Source organism: Pristiophorus japonicus, chromosome 16, assembly GCF_044704955.1.
Source record: "Pristiophorus japonicus isolate sPriJap1 chromosome 16, sPriJap1.hap1, whole genome shotgun sequence".
In the NCBI taxonomy this organism is placed as follows: Eukaryota; Metazoa; Chordata; class Chondrichthyes; family Pristiophoridae; genus Pristiophorus; species Pristiophorus japonicus.
Genome location: NC_091992.1, coordinates 24032687 through 24055691, shown reverse-complemented (window position 1 = coordinate 24055691; position 23005 = coordinate 24032687). Strand labels below are relative to the sequence as shown.

General features: G+C 46.2%; 1 protein-coding gene across 1 annotated transcript in view; it reads right to left on the bottom strand.

Moving 5' to 3' along the window:
• Window positions 1-2377: 2377 nt before the first annotated feature.
• sez6b (seizure related 6 homolog b) overlaps window positions 2378-23005 on the bottom strand; it is a 901253-nt gene continuing 880625 nt past the window's right edge. Inside the window, exons 14-17 of the mRNA XM_070858015.1 lie at window positions 21934-22128; window positions 20640-20678; window positions 11634-11751; window positions 2378-2690 (exon numbers count right to left, since the gene is read on the bottom strand). Of these exons, the coding sequence (XP_070714116.1) occupies window positions 2525-2690; window positions 11634-11751; window positions 20640-20678; window positions 21934-22128 (518 nt within the window). The 3' untranslated portion in view covers window positions 2378-2524. The remainder of the gene's footprint in view (window positions 2691-11633; window positions 11752-20639; window positions 20679-21933; window positions 22129-23005) is intronic.

The window sequence follows — 23005 nt, the reverse complement described above, 5'->3', positions numbered from 1 at the left end:
GACGGGGTGCCTGCTCCATTTGCCCAATGATGTTGGCGGGACGTCCGATCAATTTTGGGCTGCCAGTGCATTTTGAGTACTGAAGGGCAGCTTGCTAATATTGGATGTGTAAGAAATCTGACGTCTCCTCCATAGAGCCAAGTCAACAGCATTAAATAAAAGGGGGGGTGATTACAAGGGGGGTGGTGTAGATGGTCTGACTGTGAGTGGGATGATTTTGTGGGGTGAGGAGAAACATTCCTAAACATTCATAAGCTTGCCTGGAACAATTTTCAAAAGGCGTCTGTCGGTTCCCGATTAGGCTGCTCTACATCGAGTGTCTGCTGCCCTTTTTGGAATGCTAAAATGTGCATTAGGGTCCTATCCAGGTCACTGGGCCCCAATTTGAATGGATTAATAAGGCTCCCTCCTGTTGCGAGTGGGAACGCTGGCTGCCTAAATCAGAAATTGCATCAGGTGGGGCTCGGGCGGCAAGTCGGCAGTGAGTTTGCATTCTGTTTCCGTCTCGCTATGTCTTGTTTAAGCTGAAAACCAGAGCAGAAGTGAGATGAAAATCGTCGCTTTGTTCGTGCAGCCGATTCTAACATAAAACTGCCAGCATTCACCGAGACCAGTGGCCCGATGTTAATGACTTACCTTTGGTGTGCTGCCCAAAGCTATTCTTCCTGTTTCTAACTCAGAAAGTTCCTGGCAATGAATGGGGAAAAAGATTGTCATTCCCAGGCCATTACTTTGCTCAGTTTTTGGAGCAACCTGCGAGAGGAAGAATCAGACCCTTCCTTTGTAAGAACAAAGAGGTGGTTACCTCCTAAAATTCCTCAGCCGTGGCTTTATATCAAGAAGTAGGAGCGACTGACTGTGTTAGCACCCTCAATGGAAATGCCTCCTAATACAAGTGAACATCAGACTTTTCACATTAAGAGTGAAATAAAATCTAATCTCTGTTTTGTTTTATTTACTCATTCATGGGATGTGGGTGTCACTGGCAAGGCCAGCATTTATTGCCCATCCCTAACTGCCCTTGAACCACTGCAGTCCGGGTAGTGAAGGTCCTCCCCACAACGCTGTTAGGGAGGGAGTTCCAAGATTTTGACCCAGCGATGATGAAGAAATGGGGATACGTTTCCAAGTCAGGATGGTGTGTGACTTGGAGGAGAACGTGGAGGTGATGGTGTTCCCACACGCCTTGTCCTTCTAGGTGGTAGAGGTCATGGGTTTAGGAGGTGCTGTCGAAGAAGCCTTGGCGAGATGCTGTAGTGCATCACAGTAAATTCAATGGGGTTTCACCTCAGATTCGCCAATCACAGCAACAAAGTAGGCATGAGCATTTGGTGCTATGCTGAGCTTTATACTTGAGGCTATTTTGCTCAAATTAATGAATGGGAGGGAAATAGGGCCCACAAGTGAACATTTCTAAATGTCAGCCTCACTCAGTCAAAGGCGTCATTAAATAATTTACAGCATTTTAGAATCCTGGATCATAGGGTGTATTATACAAATATTTAAAAAGAGGAGCTTCAGCATCAAATGCTTTTTAAATGGAGGTGAAGCGGGCAAGGCCCATGGGACCAAGGTGGAAAAGAACAAGGGATAAGATGAGGTTAATCATAAAGTATTGAACAGGTGATCACAGGCTTGTGCGCTAAAAGCCTTTACACTGGGATGTCACAGTTTGATGACGTTCCCCTAAGGTCTCTTGTAAAGCAGTGAGTTCAGTCAGACTGCCCCTGGCCTATGGGGAAGTTATTTTTAAGCGCCTGAAGTATATTCACCAATTTCCAAGTAAATGGATGCTCCAGAATTGTTGGAAGCACATCAGCATTCTTCTTGAAAAGGACAAAACTGGTTTCAGTACCTTTGGATGTATTTTGCTCATTATCTACTAATAATACAGGCTCTGCTGGCCAGATTACCGATATATCAACCAGCCCCCTGCATCCCCTGGAGACAGCTAGTGTTTACAGGACACTGAGAAAGCTGGGAGTCCGAGGGAGAATCCTCTCAGTTGTGTTGGTTAGGCCGCTCAATAAATATCGGATTTCCAGTTCACTATCAATCTTTACTGAGGGCGACTGGCTTTCGAATTGCCCAACCCCCTTTTATTGCACATTCATATCCAGTAATATAGTACTATCCCTTTAGCATCCTAATACCCAGAGACACTGCATCAAAAGTAACACTTACATCATACGCAATCAATTCTAAAGCAATATATACACAGAGACAGACGGCCAAGAATATAAACATAAACACGCTAACTTATATAGAATTTCTTTTTTTTTGTTGCAGTTTTCCAACAAAGTAATGTCTTTAGAGACAAAAATGAAAAAGAAAATTGACACACCAAAATGCCACACTGAAACCAGAACAAAAATTATACTGAGAATAAATTAGAATGGTGGTGATTTTTAAATATATAATGCAAAGATTTTGTGAGACGACAGACTGATGGCATTGGTAGAGTTTCATGCCAATGAATGGCATGCAGCCGGTGAGTGGACGAGAGTGATGTGATGGAAGCTGCTCAGGTAAGGACAGGCGCACTTTCAGGATCCAAATCCCTCAGCTGGAGGGGCTCATTACTTACTCCTGTCTCGTATATGGGGTTGTCGAATGCCGATTCCACGGTGATGTGGTTGTAGGGGTGAGGGCCGGCCAGTGGCAGCCTTAATGTGGACTTTCCCTGAAACCTGGGAAGAGAAGTGAAGTAAAAAAGGCCGTCTCAGTTCAGTCAAATCCCTTCGTAGAAAAAACATCACCGCACGCTAGGCGGCAGTTACAAACATTCAGTGGTCCCACAAATTGATGCACCCTGGCACTACTACAACAACAACTTCCATTTGTATAGCGCCTTTAACAGAGTAAAACGTTCCAAGGCGCTTCACGGACAACATCAAAGAAAATCGGACACCGAGCCATGCAAGGAGAAATGAGGACACATGACGATATATGTTTTAAGGAGCATCGTAAAGGAGGAAATGGAGGGAATTCCAGAGCTTAGGGACTAGGAATCTGAAGGCACGGCTACCAATGGTGGAGCGATGAAGATCGAGCAAGCAGAAGAGGCCAGAATTGGCGGAGCACAGAGATCTTGGAGTGTTTTGTAGGGCGGGAGACGGTTAAGAGATAGGGAGGGGTGACGCCATAGGGGCGGGGGCGGGGGGGGGGGGTGGGGTGGGGTGGAGGGGGTGGGGAGGTGGGACTTGAACAAAAGGATGAGAATTTTAAAATTGAGACCTTGCCAGACCGGGAACCAGTGTACGTCAGCGAACGCCCGAGTGGTGCGAGCATGGGCTTGGTGCTAGTTAGGATATGGGCAGCCGGGTTTTGGATGAGTTCAAGTTTACAGAGGGTGTAAGGTGGGAGGTTGGCCAGGAATTCATTGGAATAGTTGTGCCTAGAGGCAACAAAGGCATGGCTGAGTGTTTCAGCAGATGATGAACTGAGGCAGGCACAGTCACAAAGAATTCAGTGCTATCCAAGCTTACCGGTATTTGAGATTTAGCTCAAACTGTGCCGTTCAAGGAGCTGATTCGTCCAGCGCAGAATGGTGCCAGGCTTGATCCCTGGCTCCTGTTGAGTTTACTGACCCGAGCTGCGACCGTGGGAGAAGCCCTATAATGGGCTTTGGTGCCCCTATGTTAGGTTTGGGGAAAATCATCCAGGCATTGGTGAGGCCACACCTGGAGTATTGTGTACAGTTTTGGTCTCCTAACCTGAGGAAGGACATTCTTGCTATTGAGGGAGTGCAGCGAAGGTTCACCAGACTGATTCCCGGGATGGCGGGACTGACCTATCAAGAAAGACTGGATCAACTGGGCTTGTATTCACTGGAGTTCAGAAGAATGAGAGGGGACCTCATAGAAACATATAAAATTCTGAAGGGGTTAGACAGGTTAGATGCAGGAAGAATGTTCCCAATGTTGGGGAAGTCCAGAACCAGGGGTCACAGTCTAAGGATAAGGGGTAAGCCATTTAGGACCGAGATGCGGAGGAACTTCTTCACCCAGAGAGTGGTGAACCTGTGGAATTCTCTACCACAGAAAGTTGTTGAGGCCAATTCACTAAATATATTCAAAAAGGAGTTAGATGAGGTCCTTACTGCTAGGGGGAATCAAGGGGTATGGCGAGAAAGCAGGAATGGGGTACTGAAGTTGAATGTTCAGCCATGAACTCATTGAATGGCGGTGCAGGCTAGAAGGGCCGAATGGCCTACTCCTGCACCTATTTTCTATGTTTCTATGTTTCTATGTTTCCATTCCTGATTGTTAATTGCTGCTGGAATTGTGCTGGGTGGATATCGGATGAGGATGCCAAATGAATTCAAGATGGGACTTCCGCCTTTAAAATTCAATCCTGAACGGGCTTGAAAGGTTAGATTTCCAATCAATCAGGAGACTGAATAGAGTTTGATGTGCTCATATTCTCAGATAAACCTGGTCAAATATTGACATGTTTGAAGTGTACTTTTTAATTATGAGATGCCCAATGAGACAACTCGCTGGACAGAAAAACGGACAAGCTTCCTAATGGGCATGGCCTCTCCCCATGACTTTCCTGTATTCACTGCACCGTGCGATCTCCTATGCCCAAGCACAGGACCAGGAAAACATACCCAATGCGTGGCACAGGGAGAAATAAAGGAAGTAAACACCCGACGATGCTTGCAATTTTTAGCCTAAAAGTACATCAGTAATGACTATGTCCCCAAAGTGTTCTGATTTATGTCCTTAAAACACGGGAGCAAACCTCAAAGCAAACTTTTCTCTCATACAAAAGACACACACAAATCTCACAATCAACAGGGTAAAATTTGTGAACTGTTCGTTACTATACACATAATACCGGTGTGGCTCTGGTTTTAAGTTAAAAAGGGTACAAAGGCAGGCTCAATAAAAAGATACAACAGCGTGCTGATCAACCAAATCGTTCAAACCTACTCAAATCAAAAGACGACTGTGGCCGTGAAGTGCTTGCCAATAGTTCGGTTTAGATTTGGTCATTTTCATGTCAGCACTACTAAAGGCCGCACCACCGAGTAGCAGAGCATGGGCTCCTGCCACAGTTCTCTATGCAGTGAGCTTCTTGTCTCGGGGAAGGCACAGCACAGGGAACATAAGAACATAAGAAATAGGAGCAGGAGTAGGCCATTTGGCCCCTCAAGCTTGCTCCGCCATTTATTAAGATCACGGCTGATCTGATCACGGACTCAGCTCCACTGCCCCGCCCGCTCCCCATAACCCTTCACTCCCTTATCGTTCAAAAATCTGTCTATCTTTACCTTAAATTTATTAGCCCAGAGACTTGGCCACGCGAATCTCCCTGGGTGGCAATCAAGCCCATTTCTGTGCCTGGTTCCAGAGTGTCAAAAACGTGGGGTCATCTCGCCAAGGAGCGAGATGGCCCCACGTCTCTCAAAATTTTCGAAGTACAACCACAAGTAAGTTTAAAAAGATCTTTTGCCCTGGTTTAAAAGACATTGCGATGGAAGCCAGCCCCACCCATAAAACTGGCCATGCCCCCAGATCGAATTAATCAGCATGATGAGTTTTTGCCATTTGCGACCCTTCAAGGAGGCTCTTCAATTTGAACTGATTTTTGTGTTTTAGGCACATTGGCACCTTTTAAAAGTTTTCAAAGATAAAAAAGTATTTCATTTACGAAGAAACTGACCAGTGTACACCAATTGAAAGTATCCCACTATCAATAACTGGAAGAATGCAGCCCACTAAATGATTTACAAAGTTAAAAGACATTTACGAGATCGCTGAGCAATGACGTCTGCCTGTCTATTCATTAACAAAGAAAGACTTGCATTTATACAGCTCCTTTCACAACATTAGGGTGTCCCAAAGGGCTTTACAACGATTGAAATACTTTTGAAGTGTAGTCACTGTTGTGTATCTGTAAAGCATGCACTCCCATGTTCCGCCACCAGGGAGCGCATCCCCTGAAGTCCCAAGGGATCCCAGCATCCCTTGAGAGCACTGTATATAAGCCAGCCCCTAAGGCGTGTTCCTCACTCTGGAGTGTCTTATTAAAGACTGAGGTCACTGTTATTTTAACCTCCCTGTGTGCAGCCTCATCTGTGTTAGGAACACAATAACTGGAGACGAGAATACGAATCCAACGCAAAGATGCAGCAAACTGTGGGCATCCTGGAGAAGTTCTCGGAGGGTGAGGACTGGGAAGCCTATGTCGAACGGCTAGACCAGTACTTTGTAGCCAACGAGCTGGACGGAGAAGGAAGCGCTGCAAAAAAGAGAGCGGTCCTCCTCACAGTCTGCGGGGCACCGACCTACAGTCTCATGAAGAATCTTCTGGCTCCAGTGAAACCCACAGATAAGTCGTATGAGGAGCTGTGTACACTGGTTCGGGAGCATCTTAACCCGAGGGAGAGCGTGCTGATGACGAGGTACCGGTTCTACACATGCCAGCGATCTGAAGGCCAGGAAGTGGCGAGCTACGTCGCCGAGCTAAGGCGACTTGCAGAACAATGTGAGTTTGATGGCTACCTGGAGCAAATGCTCAGAGACTTTTCTGTACTGGGCACTGGCCACGAGACCATCCTATGAAAACTTTTGACTGTAGAGACACCGACTCTCAGTAAGGTCATTGCGATAGCACAGGTGTTTATGTCCACCAGTGATAACACCAAACAAATCTCTCAGCACACAAGTGCTAGCAATGTTCATAAATTAACTGGAACTGTGTTTGTGAGCAGAAATGTACAGGGCAGAACCCACGAGTCTGCAACTGCCAGCAGGCCTCAGGTGACTCAGATGACTCAGAGTCCCCAACAAAGGATGAATGCAAGGCAATTCACACCTTCTTGGCATTGTGGAGGCTTCCATTTAGCCTATTCATACTGCTTCAAAGGGTATGTTTGCAAGAGCTGTGGAACAATGGGGCACCTTCAACGAGCTTGCAAACGAGCTGCAAGCTCTGCAAAACCTGCTAACCACCACATGGCAGAGGAAGATCGGTCCATGGTGGATCAAAGCAATTTAGAACCTCAGAGAGAGGAGGCAGATGCTGAAGTACACGGGGTGCATACATTTTTGACGAAATGTCCACCGATAATGCTAAACGTAAAATTGAATGGTTTACCCGTAGCAATGGAACTGGACACTGGCGCTAGCCAATCCATTATGAGTAAAAAGATGTTTGAGAGACTGTGGTGCAACAAGGCATTCAGACCAGCCCTGAGCCCCATCCACACGAAACTGAGAACGTACACCAAAGAGCTTATCACGGTCCTGGGCAGCGCCATGATCAAGGTCACCTACGAGGGCACTGCCACTCTGGATTGTCCCGGGCGATGGCCCCACACTGCTTGGAAGGAGCTGGCTGGGCAAAATCCGCTGGAACTGGGATGACATCCGAGCGCTATCACATGTCGATAAGGCCTCATGTACCCAGGTTCTTAACAAATTTCCTTCCCTTTTTGATCCAGGCATTGGAAACTTTTCCGGGGCGAAGGTGCGGATCCACTTGGTCCCAGAGGCACGACCCATTCACCACAAGGCGCGAATGGTACCTCACATGATGAGGGAGAGAGTGGAAATCGAGCTGGACAGGCTGCAACGCGAGGGCATCATCTCCCCAGTGGAATTCAGTGAGTGGGCCAGCCTGATTGTTCCAGTACTCAAAAGTGATGGCACGGTCAGGATTTGCCGCGATTATAAAGTAACTATTAATCGTTTCTCGCTAAAGGATCAATACCCGCTACCTAAGGCAGACGACCTATTTGCGACGCTGGCAGGAGGCAAGATATTCACCAAGCTCGACCTGACTTCGGCCTACATGATGCAGGAGCTGGAGGAGTCTTCGAAGCACCTCACTTGCATCAACACGCACAAGGGACTGTTCATCTACAACAGATGCCCGTTTGGAATTCGGTCGGCTGCAGCGATCTTCCAGAGAAACATGGAGAGCCTACTCAAGTCGGTACCACACACGGTGGTCTTTCAGGACGACATATTGGTAACGGGTCGGGACACCGCCGAGCACCTACAAAACCTGGAGGAGGTCCTCCAGTGACTGGATCGCGTAGGGCTGCGGCTGAAGAGGTCGAAATGCATCTTCATGGCAACAGAAGAGGAGTTTTTGGGGAGAAAGATCGCGGCGGATGGCATTCGGCCCACAGACGCCAAGACAGAGGCTATCAGGAACACGCCCAGGCCACAGACGTCACGGAGCTGCGGTTGTTCCTGGGACTCCTCAACTATTTTGGTAACTTCCTACCAGGATTAAGCACCCTTTTAGAGTCCCTATATGTGTTATTGCGTAAAGGTGAGAACTGGGTATGGGGCAAAAACCAAGTAATTGCTTTTGAGAAAGCCAGAAACATTTTATGCTCCAACAAGCTGGTTGTATTGTATAACCCGTGTAAAAGACTTGTGCTAGCATGTGACGTGTTGTTGTACGGAGTCGGGTGTGTATTACAACAAGCTAACGTTGCGGGGAAGTTGCAACCTGTCTCCTATGCTTCCAGGAGCTTGTCTAAGGCCGAGAGGGCCGACAGCATGATTGAGAAAGAGGCATTAGCGTGTGTGTTTGGGGTAAAGAAAATGCATCAGTACCTGTTTGGCCTCAAATTTGAGCTGGAAACCGATCACAAGCCCCTCACATCCCTGTTCGCTGAAAACAAGGGGATAAATACTAATGCCTCAGCCCGCATTCAAAGGTGGGCACTCGCGCTATCAGCGTATAACTATACCATCCGCCACAGGCCAGGCACCGAGAACTGAGTGGATGCTCTCAGTCGGCTACCATTGCCCACCACGGGGGTGGAAATGGCGCAGCCTGCAAACTTGTTGATGGTGGCGTAGCCCGCAGACTTGTTGATGGTCATGGAAGCGTTTGAAAATGATAAATCACCTGTCACGGCCCACCAGATTCGGACTTGGACCTCTGCTGTCCCTAGTAAAAAAAACTGTGTACTGCATGGGAGCTGGGCCAGCATCCCCATTGAAATGCAAGAGCCAATCAAGCCGTTCCAGCAGCGAAAAGACGAGCTGTCCATTCAGGCAGACTGCCTGTTGTGGGGTAACCACGTAGTGCTACCAAAAAAGGGCAGGGAGACATTCATCTCGGAGCTCCACAGCACACACCCGGGTATAGTAATGATGAAAGTGATAGCCAGATCCCACGTGTGGTGGCTCGGTATCGACTCTGATTTAGAGTCCTGTGTACGGCAATGCAGCGTATGTGCTCAATTGAGCAACGCGCCCAGAGAGGCACCACTAAGTTTGTGGTCCTGGCCCTCCAGACCATGGTCGAGGATCCATGTCGACTATGCGGGCCTGTTTCTCGGTAAAATGTTCCTGGTGGTGGTGGATACTTTTTCAAAATGGATTGAATGTGAAATAATGTCAGGAAGCACCGCCACTGCCACCATTGAAAGCCTGAGGGCCATGTTTGTCACCCACGGCCATACTGGTCAGTGACAATGGGCCATGTTTCACCAGTGCTGAATTTGAAGAATTCATGACCCGCAATGGGATCAAACATGTCACCTCGGCCCCGTTTAAACCAGCCTCCAATGGGCAGGCAGAGCGGGCAGTACAAACCATCAAACAGAGCCTTAAATGAGTCACAGAAGGCTCACTCCAAACCCGCCTGTCCCGAGTACTGCTCAGCTACCGCACGAGACCCCACTCGCTCACAGGGGTGCCCCGGCTGAGCTACTCATGAAAAGGACACTTAAAACCAGACTCTCGCTGGTTCACGCCAACTTGCATGATCAGGTAGAGAGAACAAAATGTAAACGATGGTCGCGCCACTGTGTCACGGGAAATTGATCTGAATGACCCTGTGTATGTGCTAAACTATGGACATGGTCCCAAGTGGATCGCGGGCACGGTGATAACTAAAGAAGGGAATAGGGTGTTTGTAGTCAAACTAGACAATGGACAAATTTGCAGAAAGCACCTGGACCAAACGAGGCTGCGGTTCACAGACTGCCCTGAACAACCCACAGCAGACACCACTTTTTTCGAGCCCACAACATACACCCAAAGGATCAACGACACCATGCCGGACCAGGAAATTGAACCCATCACACCCAACAGCCCAGCAAGGCCAGACTCACCTAGCAGCCCTGCAGGGCCAACAACACGCCAGCCCAGCGAGGGCACAGCCAACACACCAGAACAGACATTTGTACCGAGGCGGTCCACCAGGGAAAGAAAGGCTCCCGACCACCTCACCTTGTAAATAGTTTTTACTTTGACTTTGGCGGGGGGAGTGATGTTGTGTATCTGTAAAGCATGCACTCCCATGTTCCGCCACCAGGGAGCGCATCCCCTGAAGTCCCAAGAGATCCCAGCATCCCTTGGGAGCACTGTATATAAGCTGGCCCCGAAGACCTGTTTCTCACTCTGGAGTGTCTTAATAAAGACTGAGGTCACTGTTACTTTAACCTCCCTGTGTGCAGTCTCATTTGTGTTAGGAACACAATAGTCACTGTTATAATTTAAGAAATACGGCAGCCATTTTGCACACAGCAAGTTCCCACAAACAGCAGTGTGATAATGACCAGATAACCTGGTTTTTAGTGATGCTGATTGAGGGATAAATATTGGTAGAACTTCTCTGTTATTCTTTGAAATAGAGCCATAGAATGTTTAATGTGCATTTGAGAGGGCAGTCGAGGCTTTGGCTCAATGCCTCATTTGAAAGAATAAAATATTTTGTCACGATAACATAAAAAATGATTAATGGACTTTACAATAAGGAAAATGCAACTGGCCCAGCCAATTCATAAGTTGTTTTCAATAGAGCTTAAAACAGACTTTCAGCAAGTTTAATTGTTAATATCCTTCAATTTTCTCCTTACTTTTAAGAAAATGTATTACTAATCAGCTGCAAAAGCTGAATATCTTGTGTTACTCTGTAACATGTCTCCGTAACATCGCCCGTCTCCGCCCCTGCCTTAGCTCATCCGCTGCTGAAACCCACATCCATGCCTTTGTTACCTCTAGACTTGACTATTCCAACGCTCTCCTAGCTGGCCTCCCACATTCTACCTTACGTAAACTTGAGGTGATCCAAAACTTGGCTGCCCGTGTCCTAACTTGCACCAAGTCCCGCTCACCCATCACGCCTGTGCTCGCTGACTTACATCGGCTCCTGGTTAAGCAACGCCTCGATTTCAAAATGCTCATCCTTGTTTTCAAATCCCTCCATGGCCTCTTCCCTCCCTATCTTTGTCATCTCCTCCAGCTCCACAACCCCACTGAGGTATCTGCACTCCTCTAATTCTGTCCTCTTGAGCATCCCTGATTATAATTGCTTAGTCATTGGTGGCTGTGCCTTCTGTTGCACAGGGGTGATGGGTGAGCGGGACTTGGTACAAGATAGGACATGGGCAGTCGAGCTCTGGAATTCCCTGCCTAAACCTCTCTTTATTCCTTTAAGACGCTCTTTAAAACCTATCTCTTTAACCAAGCTTTTGGTCGCCTGCCCTAATTTCTCTTATGTGGCTCAGTGTCAATTTTTTTTGCCTTTTAATACTCCTGTGAAGCGCCTTGGGACATTTTACTACATTAAAGGCGCTATATAAATGCAAGTTATTGGTGTTGTACTAAGTTCAGCCCCTGGCTGTTAGTTTTGCATTAACTACTCACTTTGTGAAGTAGAAATAGATCGCACCAATGAGCAGAGCTACGACAATCACAGGGATAAATACCGCAATGGCAATATTATTTCCTTCCATCTGGTTCACAGAGGCTGCGGCCTTGGCCACTGCAAGAGAAACAGGTACGTTACACACATGAGGCAATACACATCTCCTGATAGACACAGACACCATTGACACAATGTAAAGTATACATCTTTAAGTATATAAAATATATCTTTTAGGGAAGGGATAGAGGAAAATTTTGCAGGCTGTGGTAAAATCTGCCAGGTGGAGAATCAATGTTGGGTTGAAAATGTGGTTTTCACCGAATTGCTACTAGTCTGAATTCATAGAATCGTAGAATGGTTACAGCATGGAAGGAGGCCATTCTTCACCCCCATTTTCATAGACTCCCAATGTTATAGCACAGGAGACGGCCATTTGGCCCATCACACCTGTGCCCGATCTCGGACAGAGTTCTCCACTTGGTTCCTTCCCTTGTTTTTTCGCCATGTCCTTTGAAATTTTTATTTTTCAAAATATTTATCTACTTTCCTTTTAAAAGCTATTGTGGATTCAGCTTATGGGTAGGACCATTTCTGGTAGGATATTTCACGTCTTAATAATCCTCAGCAGAAAATAAATTCTCCTAACCTTTCGCTTTACTTCTTTTGATGAAGGTTTTCAATTTTGGCCTTTTAGTTACCGACTCACCGACCAGCGGAAATATTTTTATCTGATTCATTGTTGCGAAAACTTCATAATTTTGAACACCTCTGTTAGTTCTCCTCTTAACCTTTTTTGTTCCAATGAAAATAACCAGTTTTGCTTGTATCTACTTGAAAATAGTGCCTGGTATCTGTAATGTATGCATCTGTGCGTATGCTCACAGGTTTGTAGAGCTATTGCACTCTCAACTTTGCCATCCTCGTCTGCCGTCCGGACACGCCATGGCGTACCATCTTGCCGTCCGGAGGAGGCGGGGGTCCCCGATGGAGTGCACTCTACGCGGGAGTCCTCCCACGATTTATCGGGGACTTGGCCTGGAGGGTGGTGCACGGAGCAGTGCCGTGCAACAAATTTTTAAGCCGGTTCACGGACTCCCAGGCCGCCTGCAATTTCTGCGGTCTGGAAGAGTCCGTGTTCCATGTTTTTATTGAATGTACAAGGTTGCAGCCCCTGTTCCAATATTTAAAGGGGCTGCTCCTGAAATTCTGGTTGCACTTCAGTCCCACACTCCTGATCTTTGGGCACCCTGTGCGGAGGGGAGCGGGTAGGTCCGAGGGACTCCTCGTAGGACTGCTCCTGGGCACGGCCAAGGGTGCCATCAGCCGGTCCAGGCAGCGGGCGGTCGAGGGGGTCGTTCAGCCTGACTGCCTGCCTCTCTTCCGCGCGTACATCCGCGCCAGGGTGTCCTTGGAGATGGAGCACGCGGTATCCACCGGTACGCTCGCGGCCTTCCGCGAGAGGTGGGCGCCGGAGGGACTGGAGTGCATCGTTACCCCCGGCAACCAAATTTTAATTTGATTTTATGTTTTAAAGTTTAATTTGTTTTAATTGCCAGTGTTTTTAGTGTCCCCCTCCCCTTTTATAGGGGGCACTTGGAAAAAAAAACTATGATTTTAGTGCCCAAAAAAACCCCCAAAAACCCCCACAAAAATCACCAAAAAAAAGCGGAAAAAAAAGGGCCTTGTGAAATGTTTGTCGTGTCCCCCAGATCGGGGGGGGGCACTTGATCAAATGATTGTTTTGTTTACTCAAAAGAGTTGTAGAGCTGTTGCATTGTGAGTGGCTTAGCCAGTCACGTGATGTTCATAAGACTCAATGAAACCCCAGTCAGTTGAGTCTACGTCATCCACGATGAGGCATGCAATTGTGAGTCTAGTGGATGAACTGGTAATGTGTAGTGTGATTGTTAAACCTTTGTCAATAAACCAAATAGTTCTTAATAGCAATGTGTTGCTATGAATTCTTATGCAAAGAACCTATGAAGCAAATACATTGCAGCATCATCTTAGTGAATCTCCTGCACTCTCTCCATGGCCTTCATATTCTTCTAAAGTAAGGAATCCAAACCCTGGAACTGGTGCACTAAAGGCTTCAGCAATAACCAGCTGGTAACTTGCCTTCAGGCAAGTGGTCAAGATGTTTTACACAGCTGTATCCTTACCTTGCCAGCCTGCCTCTCTTTCCTTCCACCTTATGATGTTCCTGCCTCTAATCTCCACCTCTTTCCTTTCTTTGATTCCCCCCATATATTTGAGGAGTGCATCAAATTGATTAAAACGGCAATGTTTAATTTTTTGAAGCAGACTTTAAAAAAAAGTCAGCTACTGAATCTGCATCTGTGCCTTTGTGGCATTGGAATATAATTTATGTAAATATTTAAAGTGACCTTAGTGATATAAGCTACAGGATAGTTCTGCATTTGTACATCTGATTCCCTCGTGTAAAGCCACAATATTCATCCAACTTGCACTTCCCCTTTTCAATCCTTGCCTTTGTCCTCCAAGAGAACATCTCTTCTTCCCCAGCTTGTGCCCATGTCCTACTATCGTAATCGGTAGTAGTATTCTGGATGTATTTGTTCCATTCCCTTAACTATCTTATATGTCTCTATAAGATCACCTCCATTCCTGGTTTAAAACCCAAGTTTCTCCAGACTTTCCCCATAATTCAGATCTTTGACGCTAGTGTCAACCTTGGCTCAGTAGCAGTACAAGTTTGTGCGCTCATACTCCAGGACTTGAGCACGCAATCTAGACTGACATTTCTGAGAGAGCAATAATCCACTCTAGTGCTTCCGATATGACTTCCTTTTTCTTCAACCGAGGATTCCCCTCTACCGTGGTTGACATGGCCCTCGACCGTCTCCGTTCTATTTCCCGCACTTCTGCTCCCACCCCTTCCCATCCTTCCCAGAAGCACGATAGGGTTCCCCTTGTCCTCATCTTTCACTCCACCAGCCTCCATGCTCAATGGGTCATCCTCCGCCATTTCCGCCACCTCCAGTGTGATCCCACCACCAATCACATCTTCCCCTCCCCTCCCCTCTCAGCGTTCCGAAGGGACCGCTCCCTCTGTGACACCCTGGTCCACTCCTCAATCACCCCCAACACCCCTTCCCCTTCCCACGGCACCTTCCCGTGCAAGCGCAGGAGATGCAATACCTGCCCTTTTACCTCCTCCCTTCCCACTGTCCAGGGCCCCAACATTCCTACCAGGTGAAACAGCGCTTTACTTCTTTCAATTTAGTATACTGTATTCTCTGTTCACAATGTGGTCTCCTCTACATTGTGGAGACCAAGCGTAGATTGGGTGACCGCTTTTCGGGACACCTCCATTCAATCCGTAAGCGTGACCCTGAGCTTCCGATCGCCTGTCATTTTAATTCCCCGCTCCACTTCCACTCTGACCTCTGTCCTCTGTCCTCTGTCCTCTGTCCTCGGCCTCCGACACTGTTCCAACGAAGCTCAACGTAAGGTCGAGGAGCAGCACCTCGTCTTTCGATTAGGCACTTTACATCCTTCTGGACTCAACATCGAGTTCAACAATTTCAGACCATAACCTCGGCCACAATTTCTTTTCTCACATGGTAGCTGTTGATGACCCTACCGATCCCATTTACACCTCACCTTGACTCAGCTTTTGTTTTGTAACTTGTCCAATTACCATCTCCTTTTGCCTCGCACCTTCATCCCTTTTGTCTTTTAATTTCTCCTGACTTCCACCTATCACAGACCTTCCCTATTGTTCTTTCCTACCCCCTCGCTTTCCCAGCGCCTGTACTTGCTTAAAAACCTGTTACGTCTCTAACTATTTCCAGTTCTGACGAAGGGTCATTGACCTGTAACGTTAACTCAGTTTCTCTCTCCACAGATGCTGCCCGACATGCTGAGTATTTCCAGCATTTTCAGTTTTTATTTCTGAGAGAGTACTACATCGTTGGAGGTACTATCTCATAGCATTTTTTGAAGAAGAGCAGGAGAGTTCTCCTGGTGTCCTGAACTCTCCTGGCCAACACCTATCTCTCACTCAACACCACCAACAAACAAATTAACTGTCCATTTATCTAATTGCTTTCGTGGGACCCTGCTGTGGGCAAATTGGTGCTGCACTTCTGTTCAGTGCGATAGTAACTACACTTCAAAACAAAAAGTCATTAATTGGTTGTAGTGTGCTTTGGGATCTCCCAAGGATGTGAAAGTTACTATATAAATGCAAGTTCTTGCTTCAGCGATCGATCTAATGGATCTTCTCTGCACTGCCTCCAGAAGTGCTTGTGTCCCTCTTACAAACGATACCATCTACACCTCTTAGCATTTTAAATAGCTTGATCATGGCCCCTCTTCAATCTTCTCCTCCCCCCCCCCCCCCAATAAAAACATGTTAATTTCCACAATTCTTTCCTGATATCTGGGAACCCCAAGTTCTGGAATCATCCCTGTTGCTTTGAACCATCTCCAATACATCAAGACTTGATTTTAAACCCCCTCCCTACCCGGCAGGAACGTGCGGGGGGGGGGGGGGGGGGGGGGGCGGGGCGGGTTTGCACTGCATTCCTGACACATTCCCGCCCCCTGCATCTTAACTTGCTGAATTCAGGCACAGGAAAGCCGCCTGTCCCACAGGAGCGGGGGCCTAATTTAAGTTTCTGTTTTGTTATTTTGTTGAATTCATTTGGGTGGGCCGTTCTCTCCTTGAATTGTGAGGGGTGTCCACTCTGTAATGGAAGAGTCCTGGTGACGTGTCCTTGCATTTGCATTTTAAAAAAATGTACCTGTACCGCCTTTCACGACCACATGACGTCTCAAAGCGCTTTACAGCCAATGAAGTACTTTTGGAGTGTAGTCATTGTTGTAATGTGGGAAACACGACAGCAAAATTTGCACACAGCAAGCTCTCACAAACAGCAATTAATGACCTGATAATCTGTTTTGTTGTGCTAATTGAGGGATAAATATTGGCCAGGGCACCAGGGATAACTCCCCTGCTCTTATTTGAAATAGTGTCACCCGAGAAGACAGATGGGGCCTTGGTTTAATGTCTCATCCGAAAGACAGCACCTCTGACAGTGCAGCACTCCCTCAGTGTGCCAACCTAGATTTATGTGCTCAACTCCCTGGAGTGGGACTTGAACCCACAACCTTCTGATATCAAAGACAATATCTTTGATATCAGAAGGTTGTGGGTTCAAGTCCCAGCCACAGTTTGCACCGAGGACTGGCCTCCACTCAGTGCCACGCGCTTGCTTAAATCGTTCAATATATGCATGTTTTCTATTTCCTATTCCAAGATGCAACACTTTACATTTATCTCCATTAAAACTTCCCAGCACTTTACATTTCTCACCAAAGGCAGGTCGTAGCCTATACTGAAAATGGATTAAATCATTTGTTGATCTTTTGAACTACATGGAGCAACACTTGCCACCAGTGAAACATTTTTGGCACAGACTCGCAAGTAAATCAGTAGTAGATTATATAAACCATAAACTGCCGACACTACAGTACATTACTGGCAATCACATAATCCCTGGAGCCTCAAGTGCAATAAAAGGAGCAATGGTTAGACAATCCAGAGCCCATCTTGATTTAATGTGTTTGTTTGATGATGTAGCTGAATCAACCCACGGCTTTGTAATTGAAATACTGCGAGAAATGGCTCTCAAGGATCTTACTAACAAGGCAATCTTCCTAACTAACCGAGACAGTGTCAACTGTGGCTCAGTGGGTAGCACTCTCGTCCCTGAGTCAGAAGGTTTGAGCACATAAATCCAGGCTGACACTCCAGCACAGTGCTGAGGGAGCGCTGCACTGTCGGAGGTGTCGTCTTTCGGATGAGATGTTAAACCGAGGCCCCGGCTGCTCTCTCAGGTGGATGTAAAAGATCCCATGGCACTATTTTGAAGAAGGGCGGAGGAGTTATCCTTCAATCAACATAACAAAACAGATGATCACATTTCTGTTTGTGGGAGCTTACTGTGCGCAACTTTTGCTGCCGTGTTTCCCACATTACAACAGTGACTACACTCCAAAAGTACTCCATTGGCTTTAAAGCTTTGATTAGGGCAGGGAAAATAGAGTACGAGAGGAAGCTTGCAGGGAACATTAAGATGGACTGCAAAAGTTTCTATAGATATGTAAAGAGAAAAAGGTTAGTAAAGACAAACGTAGGTCCCCTGCAGTCAGAATCAGGGGAAGTCATAATGGGGAACAAAGAAATGGCAGACCAATTGAACAAGTACTTTGGTTCGGTATTCACTAAGGAGGACACAAACAACCTTCCGGATATAAAAGGGGTCAGAGGGTCTAGTAAGAAGGAGGAACTGAGGGAAATCCTTATTAGTCGGGAAATTGTGTTGGGGGAATTGATGGGATTGAAGGCCGATAAATCCCCAGGGCCTGATGGACTGTATCCCAGAGTACTTAAGGAGGTGGCCTTGGAAATAGTGGATGCATTGACAGTCATTTTCCAACATTCCATAGACTCTGGATCAGTTCCTATCGAGTGGAGGGTAGCCAATGTAACCCCACTTTTTTTAAAAAGGAGGGAGAGAGAAAACAGGGAATTATAGACCGATCAGCCTGACATCAGTAGTGGGTAAAATGATGGAATCAATTATTAAGGATGTCATAGCAGCACATTTGGAAAGAGGTGACATGATAGGTCCAAGTCAGCATGGATTTGTGAAAGGGAAATCATGCTTGACAAATCTTCTGGAATTTTTTGAGGATGTTTCCAGTAGAGTGGACAAGGGAGAACCAGTTGATGTGGTATATTTGGACTTTCAGAAGGCTTTCGACAAGGTCCCACACAAGAGATTAATGTGCAAAGTTAAAGCACATGGGATTGGGGGTAGTGTGCTGACATGGATTGAGAACTGGTTGTCAGACAGGAAGCAAAGAGTAGGAGTAAATGGGTACTTTTCAGAATGGCAGGCAGTGACTAGTGGGGTACCGCAAGGTTCTGTGCTGGGGCCCCAGCTGTTTACATTGTACATTAATGATTTGGATGAGGGGATTAAATGTAGTATCTCCAAATTTGCGGATGACACTAAGTTGGGTGGCAGTGTGAGCTGTGAGGAGGATGTTATGAGGCTGCAGAGTGACTTGGATAGGTTAGGTGAGTGGGCAAATGCATGGCAGATGAAGTATAATGTGGATAAATGTGAGGTTATCCACTTTGGTGGTAAAAACAGAGAGGCAGACTATTATCTGAATGGTGACAGATTAGGAAAAGGGGAGGTGCAACGAGACCTGGGTGTCATGGTACATCAGTCATTGAAGGTTGGCATGCAGGTACAGCAGGCGGTTAAGAAAGTAAATGGCATGTTGGCCTTCATAGCGAGGGGATTTGAGTACAGGGGCAGGGAGGTGTTGCTACAGTTGTACAGGGCCTTGGTGAGGCCACACCTGGAGTATTATGTACAGTTTTGGTCTCCTAACTTGAGGAAGGAGATTTTTGCTATTGAGGGAGTGCAGCGAAGGTTCACCAGACTGATTCCTGGGATGGCGGGACTGACATATCAAGAAAGACTGGATCAACTGGGCTTGTATTCACTGGAGTTCAGAAGAATGAGAGGGGATCTCATAGAAACGTTGAAAATTCTGACAGGTTTAGACAGGTTAGTTGCAGGAAGAATGTTCCCAATGTTGGGAAAGTCCAGAACCAGGGGTCACAGTCTAAGGATAAGGGGTAAGCCATTTAGGACTGAGATGAGGAGAAACTTCTTCACCCAGAGAGTGGTGAACCTGTGGAATTCTCCACCACAGAAAGTTGTTGAGGCCAATTCACTAAATATATTCAAAAAGGAGTTAGATATAGTCCTTACTACTAGGGGGATCAAGGGGTATGGCGAGAAAGCAGGAATGGGGTACTGAGTTTGCATGTTCAGCCATGAACTCATTGAATGGCGGTGCAGGCTCGAAGGGCCGAATGGCCTACTCCTGCACCTATTTTCTATGTTTCTATGTGACGTTCGGTGGTCATGAAAGGCGCTATATAAATGCAAGTCTTTCTTTTTCCTTTAGTAAGGGGTCATTTTATGAACTCATGTTCTCACCACAGGGAGCATAGATCAGGAATGCCGGTCCGTGTTCCCGATGATTATCCATCCGTTTAATTGTCATGGATGAAAATTTGTGGGGTGGGAACCCAAATTCCAACACGAGTTCCCAGCGGGCAAAGTTCTGCACCGGGAACGTGCATTTTTATCAGCAGAAAGGGATGACCTGGGCTGACCCTGTCGGGGATGTTTATGTACTTGAGATTTACGTGTTAAAGGCAGAGTTTGAGCTCTGGGGCATTCCCAAGTCAGATATATTTAGTCACCCACATCACCTTCAAAGTCTGAAGTTATGGAATGAGAGATACATATGGGCACAAACAATGTAGAGAGATCTGGGCAAGAAATGTTATATCAAAATATGAAATAAAAATCAAGATTCGTGTTAAATTTATTCCAGTAGTAATATAAATTTTAGATATGTTCAGCAGGTCCGCATTGCTTTCTAGTGCCACTTTATAAATTATGTAGATTATTCTAGAAATTTAGATTATGTAGATTATTCTAGAAAGTTATTTATGAGAGAGAAATATTGGCGTAATTTGAATCTTCAAAAAGTCCAATTATTAATGAGACGAGACAGAGGGAGCCCTATGTCAAGTTCAGGCCAGAGTGTGAATGGATCACACTTGGACATGATTTGGCTCTGTGTTCTGCGTTAAAAGTCTGCATATAGAGCAGGCGAGGGGACACCACCCCACTGTGACCCTACACAGGTCAAACCTTTGAACCCGAGATCCAGACTTGCAAATGCTGGTGCTCAAATAAAACATTTACTGAAGGAAAAGATATTTATAAAATGCATCAATGTCTTTCCTGGAGGGGGTATTCCTTTCAGAAAAAGTATCCAATCAATTTAAGTTGTTCTTGGAATGTGGGTGACACCATCAAAGCAGTACTTCTTACCCACCCCTGAGGCCATAAGGCCCAACCATATTCTCTTACCTTCAAGTCTGCGTTCATTGAAGTACTTGTCATAAGTAACTGAAATAAAAATCAGAAAGATGTCATTTTATGTGGCAGCACAGTGTAACAGCAGGGCCACAGTTTTACAGCGACTGATGAAAGATTACACAAGATTACATCGGATATACAGCACCGAAACAGGCCATTCTGCCCAACCAGTCCATGCCGGCGTTTATGCTCCACTCGAGCCTTCTCCTGTCTTTCCCTCATCTAAATCTATCAGCATAACCCTCTATTCCCTTCTCCCACATACGCTTGTACAACCCCCACTTAACTGCATCTGTACTATTCTCCTCAACCATTCCCTGTGGCAGCGAGTTCCACATTCTCACCACTCTTTGGGTAAAGAAGTTTCTTCTGAATTCCCTATTGGATTCCTGGGTGACTATCTTATATTGACGGCCTCTAGTTATGCTCTTCCCCACAAGTGGAAACATTCTCTCTGTATCCACTCTATTAAAACCTTTCATAATTTTAAAGACCTCTATCAGGTCATCCCACAGCCTTCTTTTTTCAAGTCAAATTCAATTTTTGTGACACAGGATTCTGGAATTCGTACCGTTTGTTAGGAGACTCCTCGTTGTATAATAACTCTCTATGTCCAAAACTGTTTTACGTGGATTACAGGGTTTTATGGAATATTTAAGGGATTACAATGTAATATTTTCCATTTTTCTGTAATAAGAATGCAAAGCAATGAGCTTGACTCTGACCCATTGTTCACACTAAATGTTTCTTTGGTGGCCCCGTGGTGAAACAAACTGGAAACATCTGCACCGAGAGTGATGGATTGCAGGGTCCCGACCAACGCTCCCTCTAAACTGCGCAGCTGCGATGCTCTTTGCTGGTCTCGCGCAGCTCGGGATCGGCTTTTCCAATGTTAAATGTCATACATGCGTGAAATTGTGAATGGGCCGAGCAGCCCCTTAAAGAGGCCGCACACCTTCCAAAAAATGAGGGGGAGCAAATGGGTCCTGGTCCCACCTTCCATCATAGGCAAGTGCAGTGACCTGGGGTAAACTGGACCCCGAATGATCAGGAGCTATTAACTGCCAACGTCCTTACAAATGAGGGTGGGTTAAAGCATTAGCCGACAGCACATGCACAGCACCCTAAGCCAGCGAACACATTCAAACTAACAGCAAACCTGTTCAAAGTGAATAAAATCTTCTTAAAGTGTTCTGACAGAACAGCTTTTTTCCCCCATAAAATCAACAAAGCTCACTGAAAAGAAGCAAGACTCTCTCTGCACATCAGGTATGACAAATATTACCTTTGCAGAATGGAGGTGGGTTGCTCCACTCGGAGGGGTGTCCTGGAATGCACTTGATACTGGCTTCCCCGATCAGCTCATAGCCATCATAACAGGCAAACCTCAAGGTCTCCCCTGCTTGGTACAACCTCTTCTCTGTAGTCTGGTAACCATTGTCAGGCACCCCAGGGTTGTGACAAGGCTCAAATACCTCCGCTACAAAAAGCAACACCAAAGATGTTTTCAATAGTTGTAAAATTAAAAAAATATAGATTTCAGTACATTTCCTTTAGTATAATTGCACATGCACTGTACTCTGCCACTTAAGAACCAATCTAACAGCACATAATAAAGAGACAGGAATATAAATTGTCTCACCGACTATGGTGATAGTGTATGGAGTTCCCATTTGAAGTGATGCAGCTACCCCGCCCATGCCCCTTGGCGTTAGTTAGAATGGTCTATTCTGAGCATTGGGAATGGAGGCACCTCTCCATTTCATTCACATGTTTCCAGTTTGGGGAACTGCTGCATGGCATGATGGGAAAAAAGCTGCTCGAGGGCTAAAAGTTGAGGAAAATACACGACTGCACTGAACAAACCATATCATCCTAGACAGTGGGAGGAGTTCACAGAGAAGTGGGTGAAACAGTAAAGAAGACTAGTGGGTCCAAAAAGCAGAAATGGACACGAAGTACAGAGGAGAGCGGTGACCAGGCAGGACGCAGGAAACAATGGCAACTGAAAACTGTGCAGACAAAGATGGCTCTCAATCAGTCTACATATCGGGACATGCAAAGTATATTGGGGTGACTGCTTTGGTTCTCTTCAGAAGTTGAAGTTTTTCCAACCAGTGCCACTTTAGTCCGGGGATAGCATGTTCAATATTTATTTTTGTGATATGACAATACACTACTTCAAGTGATCTGAAACTTCAGTTTGGGCACGGTACAAAAGTGAATCATTGAAGTGTCTGAGAGAGGTTTTGCTCTGTTGGTTGCAGTTTACTTTTTAAATACCTGTCGTTCCCTTCTAGGTGCTTCTGTGAGAAATTCAGAGAGAGGTGTGAGATGTGTTAACTCTGTTGGTGTCA